The sequence below is a fragment of the Folsomia candida genome, unplaced genomic scaffold, assembly GCF_002217175.1.
Source record: "Folsomia candida strain VU population unplaced genomic scaffold, ASM221717v1 Fcan01_Sc043, whole genome shotgun sequence".
Classification (NCBI taxonomy): domain Eukaryota; kingdom Metazoa; phylum Arthropoda; class Collembola; order Entomobryomorpha; family Isotomidae; genus Folsomia; species Folsomia candida.
In genome coordinates, this window is record NW_019091235.1 from 364,314 (window position 1) to 384,025 (window position 19,712).

General features: G+C 36.1%; 2 protein-coding genes across 10 annotated transcripts; one reads left to right on the forward strand and one right to left on the reverse strand.

Annotated features, from left to right (window-relative positions):
• Nucleotides 1–6,029: 6,029 nt before the first annotated feature.
• LOC110861582 (microfibril-associated glycoprotein 4) lies at nucleotides 6,030–14,191 on the forward strand. 9 transcript variants are annotated; one of them, XR_004833223.1, is made up of 11 exons: nucleotides 6,047–6,380; nucleotides 10,795–10,854; nucleotides 10,928–11,119; nucleotides 11,231–11,290; nucleotides 11,446–11,607; nucleotides 11,688–11,768; nucleotides 11,859–11,997; nucleotides 12,056–12,220; nucleotides 12,618–12,739; nucleotides 12,814–13,074; nucleotides 13,966–14,191. XR_004833223.1 is itself a non-coding variant. In XM_035844836.1 (10 exons), exons 1-10 carry the CDS (start codon nucleotides 6,309–6,311, stop codon nucleotides 12,866–12,868), a joined length of 1,077 nt encoding a protein of 358 aa, XP_035700729.1. In that variant the 5' UTR covers nucleotides 6,041–6,308; the 3' UTR covers nucleotides 12,869–13,875. The 9 variants fall into 9 exon arrangements, 6 of the variants coding, with proteins under 6 accessions (XP_035700729.1, XP_035700728.1, XP_035700730.1 ...); XR_004833225.1 differs by lacking the exon at nucleotides 13,966–14,191 and having other exon boundaries at nucleotides 6,030–6,380; nucleotides 12,056–12,137; nucleotides 12,845–13,875; XR_004833224.1 differs by lacking the exon at nucleotides 13,966–14,191 and having other exon boundaries at nucleotides 6,033–6,380; nucleotides 12,056–12,137; nucleotides 12,814–12,950.
• A 297-nt stretch (nucleotides 14,192–14,488) lies between these two features.
• On the reverse strand, nucleotides 14,489–17,233 carry LOC110861627. Its single transcript, XM_022110761.2, has 3 exons — nucleotides 17,018–17,233; nucleotides 16,738–16,952; nucleotides 14,489–15,170 (listed from the first exon to the last, which is right to left on the reverse strand). The coding sequence occupies exons 1-3, from the start codon at nucleotides 17,035–17,037 to the stop codon at nucleotides 15,046–15,048; spliced, it is 360 nt and encodes a 119-aa protein (XP_021966453.1). The 5' UTR covers nucleotides 17,038–17,233; the 3' UTR covers nucleotides 14,489–15,045.
• Nucleotides 17,234–19,712: the final 2,479 nt, after the last annotated feature.

Here is a 19,712-nt window from a genome sequence, read left to right on the forward strand (position 1 = left end):
ATTCCCAATATTTTCATACATGTAGTTCAGGTTCTTCTTCACTTGAATCTGCTTGTTCTATTTATAGTACTTCGCCCAGCGTTACTGTCGTTAGTGGTACCCCACGTAACGAAGATTCGATGATCGGTTTTGTCCCCAATTCTTCTGATGATGATTCTGAAGCCGAATCTGAGCTAGAGCAAACAATTTTGCGTCGTAGCACACGAACGCGTTATCCTCGATCTCGCTACTCTCCAGGCGATTTTAGACGTTAAAAATGAAAAAAGCCGAAATCTTGCCGAATTGTTTACATAAAAAACTTTCTATATTTTTATTATTGACTTGTTTTTCAATTTTAAACCAATTTCTGTTAATTTCGTTGTTTTTTTAATTTTTTTTTGACTGTAAAATCCCTGATTTTACCTTAATTTTTTTTTTACTCAATACCACACAATGTATTGTATTTTATTTCTCAATTTTCTTTTTAGTGTACACACACTACTTTTTATCTACACAGACTAACTTTCCAATTTTTATACACACAAAATGTGTTTGCAAGTATACACACGTATTTTAACTCAAAGAGTCAATTTTTAAATCATTCCCGAAAATTTTGGTGTGTATACATAATAATCTTGTCACACAGATATGCCGAATTTTTTTTTGCTTTTTTTCCCGTACATGTCAATTTTACAAACAAACTGCCGAAGAGACGAAAAATCTGTGTGAAAATTACTAACCCCTACAATTTTTTATATTTTGACCATAATACATATTAATTTGGTCGTCCAATCTTGTTTAATTTTTACAGCTAACTCCCACCCCAAGAAGAGGACGATCTCCTCAAGTCGGATGATGACGACTCCGACAACACAATCTTCCCCGCATCCCTATCTACCACGATGGTGACACTGGCCATCCAGCCGCCCCAAGACGACAACTCCACATGGACACGTCCGATTTTTTCGCCCCGTTCCTCTCAACTTTGGCCCCACTCCACGGTAGGGACTACCGCTACTTTCCCGGGGGGTCCTGAGGGAACTATGCATATCATATGCATCCTCCCCTCCTATCTCTTCCTCGTCTCCATATTCATACATTGATATCTCGACCGGCCAGTCACTCCAAATTATCCATACATCGACTGAAGGACATCGTCTCCTTCAACAAGGACATATACTGTCTTCTGTCCAAGAATCCTGGCAGACGGAGTTCCGGCGTCTACCAAGACGTATCTCCTCTCTCCACAACTGCCATCCTAAAAGTCCCCCATAATTCTATAATATCTACAACCTCTAAATATATTTTGGTTTCTTAATACCTAAATGTAAAATCCTACGGCTACGTAAAATAAATTGATAACTAGTTGCTATGTAAAAACAATAACTCTCGGGGTGACGCATATTATATTTCGGTGACCGATTTCGAGTGCTAAATCCGATAAAACATTAACTTTCGTGTATCTCACATCATAAGTGGGGCTGCCGATCGTACATACGGCCTTACGCCCCCAAACTGTGTGGTGACCTTCCGGAACATTCATCCCAGTCCGTCCCGACTGCACTCACCTCTGACCTACCAAGCGCCCACCGGAAGACCAACGCCCACAGTCTGTGCATGTTAATTAAATTATTGCCTTATCTATCCTACCGTGTTAATGTCCCCACGACTTCCGCGGCCAATTTATATACAAATCTAGTTGAAGCATGCTTTATGGGTGAAAGATGTGAATGATTTGTTAAGACGTTAGATACATACTCTTAAAAATAATTTTACTTTTTTTAAAGTAAGCGTTACTCTGGATTTAGTATAGTTTACTTCATTTCGAGTTTAAAGTGCTGTTACTTTTCAAAATTTAAAATTATTGCATTCCGGATTCTTTAAATGAGACAGGTTTCTGTCCCAAAATGAGACAGGCGTGCGATGGGACAGAATTTCAGTGTGCGTCGAACGAAAACATTCAACTGGAAACCGCAGCCTGCATCGGTCCGCAGTCTGACGATTTCGACGAAGTGTGCCGCGCCACGCGAGAAGGTTGTTCAGTTCAAACAGAAGTTAGCATTGGGTCAGAAGGGGTTGGGAATTTGTGTACCTGCCCCAATCTGGACTTTGTAATTTTTAATCCTTGAGGAAATTTCTTGATGGTAATAAGTAAACCTGAGCAAAAATCAAATAAATCAAATTGAGCAATACTATTTGATGTGTGCAAGACTGACTGTCGTTATTTCTTAAAAAAGTTTAAGATAGATGTGGCATTGGCGAAGTAAGAAGTGCAAATTACTAGGGATTTGGGCGACGTAGATTTGTAATTACTGATGGGGACTTTGTACATCGGTGCTAACGACTGTAAAGAATTGCATACATACATATGTTGCATCATTTAGCATTTCATATTATCGACGACGAAAGTTAAGTAAATATGTACATATATGTACATATGCATCTCGTTGATTATTTACAGGTTAGAATTCAAATGACCTCATCGCCAGTTTTGAGCCATGGGAAAAAGATGACGAAGTAGTTTGTAAATTTATGAGCTTAATATCTGAGAGTAGAGATATGCATGCCATTGGAAAAAACTGCATGTGTAATGAGACATTAGATACTGAGAAAGCATTGCAATTTCTTGAATTACATAATGTTAGCGAAGATTTATGCAGCGAGTTTGGAGAGAATGATTTTGAAACGATAAGCACATTGGAATGGGATTCAAATAAATACATATAAATATGGTCACATAGATACATTTATAATGTTCAGGCATTGTTATTCTCATCAACATATGAAAAGTGCGAAATGGATTTACTTCCGATGGAAAGATGTGCAATTGTAATCCATTTAATTTAATTCTCTACTTCGGCTATATACTTTTTTTGATGAATACCACCACCACCCACTAACTAAGGACGACACTAATTCACATCCACATGATTTTGTTCAGAGTTCTGAATAAAGTAAAATTATTATTAATTAATATTAAGAATTTGAACGCCAGAGCTCTTCGCAATCTCCGAGTCGCAGGCTTTGTCGTTTGGGTCCACTCTCAACCGTGGTCACCCGCTCGTCATAAATATCGTCACAGATTGGCGAAAAGTGCAGAAACCATGATTTTTGCACGTAAATTCGCTCACTTTACGTCATAAATCGCATTTTGGTATATGTGGGAACCCTGGATTCAACCGGCACCTCGGAGGTACATATCCCTTGTTAAATAGATATTATTAAGTACTTATACTGTACCTCGAAACGTCTGCATATTTTTTGGAACACCTTATTTCATCGGTATGAATTGATGTTGTACATACTTCAACTTTGCACTCATTTCGTTCGTGATGACATAAGTACATACATACATATTTATATTTGCATAAGTCATGATCAAAGTACTGACTCTTTCCGGTACCAAACGCGCCATTAACAACCGGTTGATGTTTTAGGAAATTCATAAAACTTTGTGATTCGTATTTAAGATACATATGTATGTATACACAAATTGAAACCAACTTTCTTTAGCGTGTTCATACCTATAGGTATGAACACGAAAGTTGGTTACAATTTGAAATAGTTACATATTTATCCGAAAATGGTAAAGTTTACTCATTGTTGGTCGAAAATCTAAAAATTTTGGATACATTTTACATACTCCTCAGTTGTGTCATCTCAAATTTTACTAAACCTGGATTAAAATTTTTAATCAAATTTATTTCCAGTGGAGAATATAGAAATGACACTAATCCGATAATGAATGTCCAAAAATTTGAAGTGTTGCGGTTAATAATCTTATTCCAGTTCATGCCACGGCGCAAGAATTGCACGCTAGAATATAGATAATTTTATTTAGCATTACGAAACCCTTCTTAACTCAAATTTGCGAGTGGAAGTACAAATAAATTACTGAATTGACAAAGATGTCTATTCTTTAGATTTATTAAGCTATGCTACTACAAACGCCTAGATAATTGCACGTATTTAATATAAATAATTGTACATATTGTCATAAGTGTAATAATAGTTGCTAATTTGAGTCTACCTGGCCGGGTATAAAAATAAGCCTCATTTCCATTTGAAAATCATTCCAAATCTTCCCGTCAATCCATCCATCAAGTAAGTGCATTAATCTTTACTCGCGATTTCGTCTACATCTTACAGAAATATGTTTTATTATTCATTTGATTTTGGAAATTTAATTGTCGTTCTTATATATATTTCCTAGGAAAACTTTGATTCCCACATTGAAAATCGCTAAAATGAAAATCGGGCTTGTCGTCATTTTCGTCATGTCACTGATCTTCGCAACGGCTGCTCAGGATCCAGAAGGTAAAATATTGACGCTTGAGCCCCCCAAGTTTTTTTAGCATGGGGCAAAGTGCCAATTTTGATGAGTGCAGTATTAAAAATCCACGAGTAAAATTATACCTATCTGTATTCATGTGTTTATGACTTCACCAAAGTAGTACCTATTTATTTTTCTTTTATTTTGAAAACATTTGACGTGCGGTCTCCCTTGATTTGTTTGCCATTCGAAAGATATGCATAATTTATGAAAACCATAATTTTCTAAAATTCCGAACTCTTCTAAATAGATTTCTGCTCCCAAGTGAGACCAGCCTGCGATGGGATAAGACTTGCGTGCCAAGTTGATTCGATGATTTGTCTCAATCCGGCGACTGACAATTTCGACCGAACGTGCCGCGCCTTTGGACCAAACTGTTCAGTCACAATTTTAGACGGGATTTCCCACAACTGCAGATGCCCCAGTGCATAACCAATTAAATATATTTCGAATTTGGAATTTTTAGAGGATTAATGGCAATAAGTAAATCTGAACAAGAATAAAATAAATCAAATCAAATTCAGCAATACAATTCGAGAATTATATGTACATATGCATGTCTGCATTTATTTACAATAGAAACCTTTTGGGGGATGTGGCACTGCATTTCGATGAAAAAAATGCACCTATATAGAGATGATTTAAATTGATGTTTGTATGAAACTACTCGAATGTTTTTTTTTGCATGTGCTTTACCGGCTTTTCTGCACGTTCAGAGGGAGGTTCCCTTTCCATAATAGGGGTATTTTTAGTAATTGGTCTGGAAGAGGAAAAAAGGAATATTTATTTGCTCAATCGGAGAATATCAAGATGTTCAGAATAATTAAAATGGGATTGATGACCCATATGTCATGATAAAAACTGGTTGAGAACAGGCGTAAGCAAATGGGTTGTTTACAAGACATCACTAAATCAGACATTAATCATCTTAAGTATTACTCTTGCTAATTTACATATTTATATATGTATGTACATATGTATGTAGATGCCAGTCAGTCCGGTCTAGTTACACCAAACAATTGTATTTTACATATGTGTGTATGTAACTACAGGCATATGTAAATACATACACACTTAAATATGAATTCACATTTATGTATGTATTTATTCATATAAACGTATATTTATAGTGACAGCTTAATGTTTTCTCGGAAATTGATACATACTTATCTCTACTTTTATCCTCCGCTGTTTTATTTTTAGCTGAATACGGCAGAATTATTTTTATAAGATATTCCGCTACTCTATTTTGTTATTGCTTATTGATAAGCATATGTACATAGTATGGATAGAAAGCATCTAAGCATTTGTTACCAAATAATTATGTGCATCCATATATGTACAAATATGGAAAAGAACTTTGGTCCGTTAATTTGTCGCAAAATTTCGCTGTAACCTTGCTCCAGCAGATTTGTTGTCCCCCTCAGAGATTGTACGTACACACATAGATGGGACATGTATGCATGTATTTATGTACATATCTATTACTTTATATTAACATCGAACAAAAGTATAATATGCATTCTCAACTCTATATTATAATCCGCGCAGACCTGTACATACGTACATTAGCTCAATTGTCTAGAGGATTCCTGTTTAACACAAAGCGTAGATTGTCACTGTCCCCTTTTACAGAATGATTTATTTCTGCAACTTTGTGCAAGATTAATGATCGTCTCTGTTTGTTCTATTAAATACGTTTACTCTTTATGTACTCACATTTGGATGCCATTATTTGTGATATGTACATATATATGTATTTCTCCTATAGTTTTATGTATAGTAAGAAAAGTGAAGATACCAACATATGTACATATGTAATGTGTACACCAGTGCATATTTACCACTGGAAATCATGCTCAAATTATAAACCACTTGTCTGCACAATTGATCAATATATACATAACTATGTACGTCGTATAGTTTATTTCGTTGTTCAGAAGTATTTACCGGCAACAAACTTAGAAATTTTGAAATACGTACTTATTACGCTGTGATGATTTCTGTGTACCCTTTGTTCCTAGTAATATTTTTAAGTGGCCGTCTACAACTTAGTCTACATCACCTAGTAAGTAAGTAAGTAAATGATTTATTGCGAGATTGTGTATGGCCATAGCCTTTACAATCATTATTTAAATTTAGTATACATATTCTTACAATCTATTGGCTGGATCTTAAACTATAAATTTTCTCAACTAAACAGCATAAAGTGTGTAATTTAGGTGCTGTTAAATCTTTAAGGTATAAGAAATATTCTTCCGAGGATTTTATGTTACACAATTCTGGAGCACTTTCTCTTCGCAGTTTTCTCAGAGGTTGGCATTCGCATAATATATGGTACATTGTCTCTTGCATACCACTATTACATAATTGACATTCCGGGCTAAACTCAGGATAGAAACTATGATTTAACTTATTTAATTTAAAAACGGTATCGTGGACAGAAAGTTGTTCAACATTTAGCCTAAGCTGTACCCCTTGCCTTATTTTATTAAATGGAATTACAAAATTTAAATAATTTTCGGGTTTAACGCTGGTTTTAATCATTCTATAATTTGCGTATCTTTTAGTGTTGGTCATTCTTTCCACGTCCTTGTTTGTAATATCAATTGTTACCTGTTTTAATTTGCTATTTATCAGTTGTAAAATTTCTTTATCAGTTTTCTCTTGAACGTTAACATCTAAAATGTCCTCTATTTTGTAAGTAGTGAGAAGAGTTTTGACATCCCGAAACCAGTTGTTCTTTGTTTCTGACGTGCTCTGTTTAATTAATTCTTCATAGCATTTAAAAACTAGAGTACTGTCGTTTGTAATTATCTTAAACCAGAAATACAACAGCGATTTGAGAAACATGACTTGAATAGGTTTTACATTAGTTTCTAATCTGCATATCCATTGCGGAGTTACATTTGGTAAATGAAATAATTTCCTTATAAAGTTTGCTTGAAATACTTCTAAATTATCCATAAAGTTAACTCCCCATATTGGTGAGCAGTACAAGAGAACTGACTGAACAAGGGAGTTAAATAGTTGCATTCTACTATTGAGTGTTGTAATTTTAGCTCTGTAAAATAATTTCATTAAATCATTCTGAGCCCATCTAGACTTGGCATGGAAATGTTCGAACATTTTCTTGTTACTTACATTTGAGTAGAAAGGAACCCCTAGATATTTATAATAATCTACATAGTTTATTTCTGAGTCGCCCCAGAATAATTTAGGTTTGTTCTTAATCGTATTTCTGTTTTTGAAAAGGACGACATTAGTTTTTGATAAGTTCACAATTAAGCCATTATCATTAAAATATTTAACTAATTTATCTATCTTTTCTTGCATTTCGAATATATTTCTAGCTAGTACAACCAAATCGTCTGCATAGGCTAACATATCAATATCTGCAGTACCCACTCTAATTGGTGATGTTTTTTCATCAAATATTTTAAAGACATCTTCTAGAAAAATTGTGAACAATTTTGGAGATAGCGTTTCTCCTTGAAAAACGCCCCTTTTTAATCTGAACCAGTCGCTATCACCTTCGGATGTTCGAATTTTTGCTTTTGCACTACTGTACATTGATTTTATTACATTGATCATTTTTGTGCTAATTCCTACTTTCTGTAGCTTTTTCCATAGCATGTTGCTTTAATTGAGTCAAAAGCTGAGGACAGGTCAATGAAACATGCAAATACTACACTTTTCTTTGTTTTAAGATTACATTGTAATGCAGACTGTAAGGTAAAAACATGATCGGGGCAACCCGCCCCAGTTTTATACGCTGCCTGATAATCTGATATAATATTATTTTGTCTGCACCACACGTTTAATCTATTACTTAGCATAATTGTAAATAATTTGAGACAAGTATTCACCAGTGAGATTGGCCTATAATTCTTTGGTAGCATAGGATCTTCTTTCTTGTAAATGGGGCGGATGATTATTTCGGATGAGTTTTCTGGGAGGCGTTCTTCATTCCACTGATGATTGATGCAGATGAGCAGCTTCTCTCTGTGGTGAGGTTCAAGTGATTTCCATAATTCATTTGGTATGGTGTCTGGGCCTGGTGCTTTGTTTCTGGCGAGTTTCTTAATTGCATCATCAAGGTCAGAGCGTGAGAAATCTCGATCGAGCATTTCGTCTCGGATGAGGTATGATGGGCTTTCTGGGATGGTAATTTTGCTTTCGAAAATGTCACTGAAGTGGGATTTGAAATGAGTTGGGGTTGGGATTTTCGTAAGTTGCTGTCTGAATTTAGGTCTGTAATATGCCAACGCTTTGAAGAATTCAGTCGGTCGTTTTGCGTTCCCTAATTTATGAGTTAGATTATTTGTGAAATCTGTTTTTTTCTTTATGACAATAGTCTTATATTTCTGTCTCAGATTCGTGTATGTGTTTCTCCAATTAGATTTTATTGTGTTGTCTGCTGCGTTTCTGAATTTTTTCATCGAATATTGAGTCGCTTTTTTAAGTTTTTGGCATTCACCGTCGTACCAGGATGGATTGTGACACTGAGTTTTGTTAGACAAAGTTTTGTACTTTTGCATGCCCGTTAATTCTGCAGATATTCTTAGCGCTTGGGTGAAATCTTGTATGGAATTGTTCACAGATATCATCTCTTGTGTCAATTGGTTTAAGAAACGCTCTTTATTTTCTTCGTTCCACTTTATCATGGGGATCTGAGTTTCTTTGGTTTGTGCGGACGGGTTAAGCTTTAATAATATCGGGGAGTGTGAGGAGGAGGGGTCAGTAAGTACGTCGAAATCCAAAACTGTGTGCGAAGAGTCTTTAATCAGACATAGGTCAACAATACTTGATCCGTTCTTGTTGCTAAATGTAAATTCCCCCAAAGGGTCGGATTGTGTTGCGCCATTGAGTACGGAGAAGTCTTGGGTTTGTAAAATTCTGATGAGTTCCCTTCCTCGTTGATTTATGAACGTGTCTTTACTTTGTCTCTCGTTATTTTCATTATACTTTCCAATTCTAGCGTTTAGATCCCCCATGATAATGCAGTTCGAGTATTTTGAAGACGTTTCATGAAACAGTGCCATTAGATCAGTTGTACTTGTCGGTGATAAGTAAATTAGGATTAGAGCAAGTTTTTCACCATTAAGTTCTATTACAATTTCACAGCTTTCACCATCAGTCTTAATCACTTTACAGTTTTCACAAATTGATTTACTCACGCCCACTATGAAACCACCTTTCGCTCTGCCTTTCACATGTTGCTTACTGCCAAATTGTTCTATTATGTTAAATGTTGATGACAAGGTTGTATTTTTGAATTGAGTTGTGTGCCATGTCTCACAGAGATAGAATATGTGAGGTTCTGAACCAATTATTTTGTTGTAGAATGGTTTAAATTTATTTTTGATTCCTTCGATATTCCAAGACAATATATTTAGGAGGTGAAGTAAAGGCGTCTGGTGTCATTGTTGCATTTTGTTGTCATTTACTTCGAAGACTTCATGATTATCATTGACAGCATAAACAGTGGTACTTTCTCCATCCACAAGGTATAATTTTCCTTGCCGAATTCTTCCTTTTATTGAAGGCTTCGCACTCCTTAATTCCTTGAGCTTTTTGAGTAAAGTTGAGCTTGTGAGACGTTCTTCTTTATCCAAATCATCATTAACAAATATTTCTGTTCCTTTTAACTTGTGCCTGTTTGTCATCAGATTTCGCTTGTCCCAAGTTCTCATCAGCTTTATCATTAGTGGGCGTGAAGGCCGGCCTGGTTTACCGAGTCGATAGATGTCGTCAAACATAAGGGTCACTCCAATGCGTTTTTCCAAGTCTTGGACAATTGCTTCTTTATTTTCATTGGTTTCACCTGGGGTTTCGGGGTACCCATACACAATTACATTATTCTTTTTTGAAGCACTCCACAGTTTATCAAATTTAACTTGAAGGTTGGTCACGATGGAACTTTGGTCACAAAGTTTGCCGATTTCGGTAGTTATGAACTCTTTTTGACGTTTCTCACTTTCGAGTATTAATTTGGTGATTTCTTCTATGGTAGCCATATTTTTTGAGGGGGAATTATTTTCGGTTATTGGGCTAGCGGATTCTTTCGTTTTCTTTTTCAGGCGTCGACTTTGCACTAGAGTCACTGGATTCCTCCCTGTCTCTTTTAGCTGCTTTATTTTTATTCGAATTCGTAAAATATCCGTATAAACTACTCATACTTGAGAACTTTTATGCATTTTAATTTTGTGCGCGGATTTCTATACACTTATGCATGTGTACGAATGAATGAGAGCTAATGATGTTCACTCTCCAGCAGCCAGCCAAAGACTTTTATCACCTAGTAAGTAAGTTTGAGTAATATATTTACATGTGCATGCTTAGTGCATATGATGCAAAGTTCATATGATGAAGTTGAGAATCCGCAAGGAGCAAATAATATTTTGGAAATCATATTTGATTTTCAAACCATAAGTTTTTTTAATGACCGTTTTAACGTAGCACATGTTGTATTCCTTTAGATTGAAGGTGCGGATCTTAATGAGGAACAAACGTTGAATTTGAAAGACCTTATGGAACGCGTGAGGGCTTATTTGCAGTTCAAATTTATAATTACAATTTTAATGGAATGCCATAATTTCAATTTTACTTAAGTTAGCCGCCCAGTTATCAAACATTCCTACGAAAGATGACTTTGCTGCAAAGATTGAAGCTATGGAAATGAGATTAGATAAGAAATTGGAAAGCCTGCAACGTGATCTGGAAGCACTCGTCAAGTCCGACACTGTGAAGGGCAAAGTTATCAGGGAAGAAACTGCTTATCGAAGAAATCGGAGGTCCATGCACGTAAGTAACCTCGGTATTCGAATTAGTGTATGTAGCATATTTTAAGGTCGGCCAAATTCGCAAATTCAGTTTTTGATTGTTAGAATTACGATAGTTTTTTATATATTTAAGTTACCAGAATACGCGGCTTCGGATTACCGATTGGGAATATTAGCGTCAGAAGTACAAAAGGTAGGCATGTTTTGGTGTTCGCTTCAATTAATGTAGAATATTCAATGAATCTGTTTGTCAGGCGCATCAAACCATTCAGGAAAAATTTTCAACTCGTGTTTTCTTCCAGAATAGAGCCTGCAAACTTATAATGAGCAACTTTCCATGTTTTATAGTCTTCTTTCAACGAGTCCTGTAGATTTGTGGAGCAACTTCTAACCCTTCAGGAAGACGAGATCGCCTCTTTGAAAGAGATAAAAAGCACCAGTTTTAACGTGTCTCAGGGCCTCGGCAACGTATTGAAGGAGTTCGAGAGTTTGAAGCATTACATGAACAATGTATGAGGCTGATACGAGCTTAAAAACTAGAACATTACATTCTACACAACTTATAAAACTTACTCTCACTCAAATTTCAGTCTTACCCATCGTCGAACAGAAAATCAGTGCCTTGCATGGATGATTCCGACCTTTCAAACGCAAAATTTCTCCATAAAAAGGTAATCTTTCAATTTATTACAACTTGTATGACCTTTGAAAATTGAAACTCAGTTATACATATGTTCATAAGCTTTAATGCATGCATTTAGCTCGTCTGTGACGAAGAGTGGATACTAATTCAGCAAAGAGGTACTCCAATCCTGAAAGGAAAGGGAAGAACCGATTTCGAGAAAAATTGGAATGAATATGAAAATGGGTTTGGCAACCTGGACGGAGATTTCTGGCTCGGTAAGATTTACTAAGCAAATTTTAAACTATCAGAGCTAACTTAGATTCTTAAATACAGGGTTAAAAACCATCCATGAGCTCACTGTTGAAGGAAATACACAGTTACGAGTTGACCTCGAGGACTGGGAGGGGAACAAAAAGTATGCTATGTTTGACACCTTCAGAGTCGCTAATGTCCGGACTAAGTATAACTTAACCGTAGACGGATATACTGGGACAGCGGGTGAGGGGTTTTTAAGCATACCAATTATTATTGTGATGGATTTTTGTAGTTTCACAACCATAAAAATTGCGAATATAGAAATATAAGCGAGTGTTAGGCGAAGTATTATCCTGCCCAGACATTATTTGGAATGTTCTAATTTGTCTATTTGAATTTTACCAATTTTCGATTATTTAATAAGCTCGTTGAATCCACGAAATCTCGGGTGTGAGATTTTCTGACAAGTATATATCTATGTATATACAATGTTGCATGTGCATACATATGTACACAATTAATTGGTTATGTGACCATGTACGTATAATTTAGCCACAACCAGGCCAAAATACCCAGTTTGTTCGAACTCGACAAAATTAACTTCTACACATGTTGATTACTAAATATTTTTATTTTGCAGGCAATTCATTAATTCGCAGCAACGGACAACAGTTCAGTACATACGATAAGGACAATGATGGCTGGATAAAAAATTGTGCAGCTGACCGTCGAGGCGGATGGTGGTACGGTTTCTGTTCAGATGTACGTGCGTTCATAAATACGCAATAAACCATAGTTTCAATAGTTTAAAAAGATTTTATTTACATGATTCTTAGGCCAATCTGAACTCAATATATCATAATTCAGGCGAGATGGAAAAGGCTGCGGTAGGAGTGCACTGGAACGACTGGAGAGGAACAAAATATTCCTTAAAAAAGGTGCAAATGAAGATTCGCAAACCGCCCAGAGGATGAAAATAGCTCGGCTCCAATCCAATTCATAGCCCAACTGGATTGGCAACACATTTAACTCCCAGGTATTTATGTAATAGCAACAAATTTCGCGGTCGTTATTTTCCTTTGGATTGATGTATATATGTATGCAGCAGGGGTGGGCAAGATACTTGGTCAAGATAAAAGATACAAGATACAAGATAGTATCTTTATCTTGTATCTTGGCCGCCTGATCAGAGAAGTATCTTGTATCTTGTATCTTTTAGAAAGTCGAATAGTATCTTGTATAAGTATCTTATCTAGATATGCCTGGCAGAAAAGTATCTTAAGATAGTTTTGTCAAGATACAAGATACTTTTTCTAAAAATTCCGTAAAATTCTTAAGTCAAAGTCAATTTCGTACTACTGGCAGTCAATTTGACCATGAATTTGTCGTAACCAGAATTTGGTGAATTTTTAGTTTATGTTTTGCCAATGTGTAAAAAACTTCTACATGCATATGTACGTATATTCATATATATATGTATATGTATATATGTTCATGTGTACTCGTACATTTGTATACATACATGCACATTACATGATATGTACCTACGCTGAACTAGTGTATATATCTTATAGGGTTTAGATAAGCAGGGAATATTGTAAAAATAATATCAACTTCTTAAAAATATGTATGTTAGGTAGAGTTCTAGTTTTTCGAAATTTTTCGAAGTATGTATAAGCGCTGGCTACAAAATTTGTAAGATGATTATAGAATGATTTTAAATTCTGTACTCACTAGATTTTTTCGTTTAAATTATTAAACATGACCAATTGGGCATGAATACCAAGGTAAAAAAAGAAAGTATCTTATCTAGTATAAAAGTATCTTAAGATACATATCTTGTATCTTGTATCTTGACTACTCAATCTTTAGGAAAGTATCTTGTATCTTGTATCTTGTGTACTTGAACAAGATGTATCTTTTATCTTGTATCTTATATCTTATCCTAGAAAGTATCTTATCTTGTATCTTGTATCTTGCGACCAAAGTATCTTGCCCACCCCTGGTATGCAGCTTAAAATGCTTTTAAAATGTCAAAACCCAGAATAAATTGTATTCCTTGTATTCGCCAAACCCATTTTATATATGTGTAACAACTTCAAAATCTGCCGTAGAAAAGTCTTCACCAACCCATTGTACTTCTGCATTTCCAAGTAGTTTTTTAACTACATACATATCTTAGATATTAAAGGATTCCTTCTGAATTTCCGAACTATATCTAGTTTGGACAATATAAATCATGGACGTTTCTCACTTTTAAAACTGATAAATTTCGAGTATTATATTATTTGCATTTATATGCATGCATACTGTTTCATGTTTCCTAACAAGTAATACTCATACAGAGTTTTTTCATTATGCACAAATTATTGTTCAGTACTGCGAATTATTTACTCATCCATGAAATTGAGCATGTCTTGATAAGATAATAACTATTTACAAAATCTCTTATTATGACTCCATTTTTTAAATTGTATTTGCGAAAATATGAAAACTCTGCGAACATTAGCGTTAACATTTATGTTTCATTTATTTCATTGTCATTCATATATTTAAATATCTTTGTATATCTGAAATTGTCACTTAAATACTTATATACTTCAATATATACATAAATGTAGTGCGTCGACATTAAGCAGGGTTTCGCTCTGGTTTTATAACCACATCCAAATCAGCTATCCAAAACCAGGTGTAGTCAGTTTTGGTCATGGAATTTTGGATGTTTAAAATGTCCAAAACTAATTGATAATTGGTGCACAAATGGTGTATAATTTTACAAGATTTTCCGGCAATAATTTGACGTATATATATGTAATGAAGAGTCTTCATTGAAGACTGACAGTTTTGAACATTGTGCACATGTACAAATTTGCTTTGGACAGTTTAGAACGCATCTTAACGGAACGCAGATGTGGTCGTCCGAAAAGAGACACCTTTCATTAGGTTATCCAACTACATATTTGCATACATATGTACATATGCCATAAATTTTAGTAAACTATTTTCTCCTTTTTCAGTTATTTCCTCATGATTTTTGATGGCGAAAAGTTTAGGCGACCCGAAAGACATCAGTTTTGCAGAATGTAAATTATTTTCTCCCCTTTACCAGTGTAAACTACAGTAGTGTCAAGAACTTTGTAGCCGTTGTAATCCAGGAAGTTGAGATAGTTTGAGACCACCGAGAAGGTGATGTCTGTATGTACAAAATTTAATATATGCATGTACTAATTCTTCTCATTTTTAAATAATCATACAGATACGTTTAGACCAAACTAAACAATCATCGAGCTTCACGCAAAGGTTGTACATAGAACTGCGGGGAGAGAACGAGGAAAAGTACACAGGAAGGCAGTAAATATATTAGAATAAAGATCGGTCACGATAGTATGACACTGCCCCGTCAAAGGCGCGCTGGGCGGGAACATGGCGAAATTAAATTTTGAAAAAAATATTTTTGAATAGACCAAGTTATTAGCTTTCCAATGATATATGTCACCAATTATTTCGTCATGGCTGACACTCGAAGAACTTGGGTTGAAAGGCAAGAGTTGGAAAAAAGAGGAATTGAGTTTCATAAAAATGAAGCAAACAGTGATTCCAAAACTACTTGGCATTTTTTTAAACAAGAAGGTATTTCTGAATCCAACATCAACTAATACATAAAAAAGTACGAGGAATCCAATGACGTCAAATTCAAAGTCCCCACTAGTCGACCTGCAAAGCTATCGGCGACAAAAGTCAAAAATCGGATAAAACAATTTTCAAAAATCATTCATCAACGGCAACGGCTGCCACGACAAGGAAGGTCAAGATTTCAAAAAACTATCTGAGCAAAATCAAAGTCCATAAACTAGGGATTACAGCCAGGGCAAAAAAACAAGCACCAAATTACAAACCAACACAAAAGGAAAGGATTCATGGGTTCTGCAAGAAATTATTGAAGCAAATTGGGGGGAAAGTGGTCATCATGGAAGATGAGCCCCACGTCACAGCTGACCCCTCAAATCTTCCAGGAAGGCATTTTTTCCATAGTTCCTACCCCTATGAAACAAAGTATGAAGACAAAGTCCAAAAGAAAGACCAATTAACCAAAAAATGAAGAATTTGGCAATGCACATCGAGACTGGTCATGTTTCTGATCCCGTCATTTTGGAGGGTACTGTAAACCAGGAGGTGCGTCTTAAATTATGCATTAAAGGGGGATTAAAATCGTTCGTTACCAAAGACCATAAAAACATAAAGTTTTCTTTTTGACTGACCTCGTAAGGCCCCATGAGGCCAAAAAGATCACTCAGTTCCGACATCTGAAAAAAACTGAATTTGTGCAAAAAAATGGAAGCCCACGAAATTTTCCTCAACTGCGACCAATAGAGAAGTTCTGAGCGCTGACTAATTCCAAATATTCTAAGCTTTCAGAAAGGCCAGATACCTTTAAAATTTAAAAACATATGGAGGAAAATCAGCTTGAAAGTAGGTGCATTCTATGGGCGGAATCTGACGCGAAATCTGAAGAAGAAAATGCAATGTGCAGCAGATAGCGGAATTGAATCATTAAAATTTGAACTGTATGGCAATCTAAACCCTTTGGTAGTATACATATGCAATTTTTTTGAAATTACATTAACTGTGTGTAAAGTTATGAGCATTTTATTACGTGAGTGCCATACTATCGTGACCGATCTTTATTCATGCATATTGGGATAAACCCTCTACATCTCTCTCCAGGGTTCCGTAACCTTTCCGAGGATTACAGTACTTACCCGTATTTCCATTAATAATTTGGTCGTGAAGCAATTGGACGGGAGGATTTTCTGGATTATGTGGTCCAAGCAGGTCTGCCCCAACGTACAAGTATTTCGCATGTCCGGTCCCATGTGAAACAAGTTCCGGAAATTTTGCTTTGATCTCACTCTCCAGGTGGGCCATCAAACCAAACAGGTGGATATGCCACAGACTGCCGGTGTGTAATTCACGTCTGTACAATTTTAAGTTTAAATACATAACGCCCGCAAAACAATGGACATATGTATTTTATCTTACGTGACTGTGCAAATTGGCATTTTTGCTGGAAGATTATTGTCAAATTGTCAACGAAATTATTTATGCAATTTGAGTAGGCGTCGTTCGAACGAGTACTGAAATTATGGATCAGGAAACTTTGCGTACAAATTTAACAGATGTTATGAGCTCAATACTTGTAAACACATATTTTATTTCAATAATTGTGATACACTGAATGTATGTATTGGAAACTGCTGTAGCATCTATACGGACATACATATATTAACAATTTGTTTGCGTATGTGTGCTTATCAGGTGTGTGATTATCGAAATCAAAACATGTGAAACAATCATTGGGTTATAAATTGCTATCACTAACTTATACAAACTAATTTAGAATGGGTATTATTCACCAGGGGATATATGTGCATATACATATGTTTGCACAATATGCATGCAAAATAAGACTGAAATACACAAGACACGAAGGAGTACTTATTTGTAATAGGTAGGTAGGTAGGTAGGTTTATTCAAGATTGATATAGCGCAAGCTCTTACAATCATCATCGTTCATTCATTTCATACAAAAGTTCATTCAAATTACATACATAGTTCCATAATGATTAAATCTAAGAATTAACAAAGTATGTGCTCAGTTGTGGGCATAATCCACAAGTAGCACACGGCATCCCAATACAGGCTAATCACACACTATGATAAATTTATAAAATCTAATGATAATATGTATGTAGCAGTATGGGTGTAGAGGAAAAACCGGAGATGGTCTCGGAAAACCTCTACATGTATTGGAAAGTTGGCCCAATACACCATTCGGCCCATTACTGCTGGACACCAGGTAGGAAAATGAATGGCAGGGATACATAGGCGGATTCCGTGGGGTGGTGGTGATATTCAAATGAGGGTGGCGTCTGCATGCGGAAGTAGACGGTTGAAGGTTGTTGGGCGGGGGCTGTCCACGGACCGCGGGATCTTGCCCACGTCCCCCATGGAAGCCGTAGCCGGGGCCGACGACACCCCCACTTGCCCCTTCTCCCATCACAACACAATCAGGTCATGGGAGCCCCGTAGACCCGACTATGCCGCCCTCCGACATGCACGACCCCCTCCTCCACTCTTCAACCAACCACTCCCCACGGTCACCACCCCGATATGCCAAACAAAAACCTACCTGGGGGAGCCCCTCCAAGGCGTAGATCCTCCTGTGCACTGGGTCCTGCGAATCCATCTTCGCCTGTTGGTTCAGCTTGTCGTTGCTGGGACGGGTGTGGCAGGGGGTGTCACTAGGCACGCAGGTGGGGGGTGTGAGTGGACGAGGCTCACGTGGCGAAAAGCCCTTAGGACACACTTTACTTGCCCTGGCACACCCGCGACCCAGATGGAAGAAAGAGAATCCAGATGCAGAGCGAGAGAGAGATACGTCGTGCACGGAGGAAGCCAAAGAGGAGACTTACTTATTTGTAATAAGTGTAAGCTCACTTTGAACTTGAAATCCTTTAAGGTATGGGTACTATTTCTATCAAAAAACCTAAAAAAAAATAACAAAAAATCTAGTACAGAATATTTATTAGTATTTAGTTTGCCTAATATTTCTAACATAAGAATTTACTTGTCGATATGGGAGGACATATTAATTCAGAAATTTATAGGGCGGGTACACTTTACTTGAATAGACTGAACTGAACTTTTATTTAATCTAATATTACATACATATATGTACATACATATCGTCGTATTAATTCGAAAACGACGTAAGTACAGTCGTGTGTTAATTCGAAAAAGACGTAAGTGCAGTCGTGTGTTAATTTGAAAAAGACGTAAGTACACAATAAAATCTTGCAAAAGGACGTAAGTGCAATTATAATTTTAACAACAGGTCAGTTTTTCTTCAAAATTGCTTGGTAAATTTAAATATACCTATGTATTATATTTATTGAAGTAAATCTATCACCTTCATCAATAATTCCATTAGTGAACAAACTGCGGCAACGCAGTAGCGCGAAAACGACGAGAATGCGATACAAACAAAGATAACAAAGATTGCCGAATCTGAATTATTTAAAATTAACAAAATAATTGAGATTTCCTCATTCTATCTTGCCACTCTGAAGAATAATGCATCTTACATGTTTTACTGTTTTATCAATCCTAATTAATAAATCAATCTTACTGTTTTATACGTCCTACGTGTTAGATTCAAATATTTGTAAAAATCTCATTTTGCGTAAACCACACCCCTAGGCTCGAGAGGGTGTGGCACAACTCGGGAACACTTTAACTCTATTTCATCCATGGATTCAATTTTTGTAAACGTTTCATTTTGCTCCGACCACACCCCCTGGAAGCGAGGGGGTGTGGTCTGGTTGGCCACAAAGTATGACGAGATCTTCCCACTAAGGTCATATGTATGATACCGCAAACCGATTTCGATTATCTCGATCCGTTCTCCGGTTATCGTGTTGACAGACAGACAGACAGACAAATTAACTAAGACATCGCATAAAGTAGCATGAGCTACTTAATAAACTTTTGAAGACCCGAACTGATGCATTGTGCAATTACAAAATTAACAAGTAATGTTATAAAATTACAAACTTTACTAACTATGCATGTATCAATTACTACGTATATAGAAATAAAAAACCGAAGGGGTGCACTAAGATATTTAAACTCACGAAGTATTTTTGAACAAGAACTGACCAGTTGTTAAAGTTAT

Excerpts from the sequence above, each read along its gene's own strand:
- LOC110861582 (XM_035844835.1), top strand. The coding sequence starts at position 6,309 with ATGATTTCTGTGTACCCTTTGTTCCTAGTAATATTTTTAAGTGGCCGT. Across the intron at positions 11,291-11,445 it reads TAGCGTCAGAAGTACAAAAG|TCTTCTTTCAACGAGTCCTG; the intron begins GTAGGCATGTTT and ends CATGTTTTATAG. Across the intron at positions 12,740-12,813 it reads GGTACGGTTTCTGTTCAGAT|GCCAATCTGAACTCAATATA; the intron begins GTACGTGCGTTC and ends CATGATTCTTAG.
- LOC110861627 (XM_022110761.2), bottom strand. The coding sequence starts at position 17,037 with ATGCCAATTTGCACAGTCAC. Across the intron at positions 16,953-17,017 it reads ATGCCAATTTGCACAGTCAC|ACGTGAATTACACACCGGCA; the intron begins GTAAGATAAAAT and ends AAAATTGTACAG. Across the intron at positions 15,171-16,737 it reads AATTATTAATGGAAATACGG|ACATCACCTTCTCGGTGGTC; the intron begins GTAAGTACTGTA and ends TTGTACATACAG.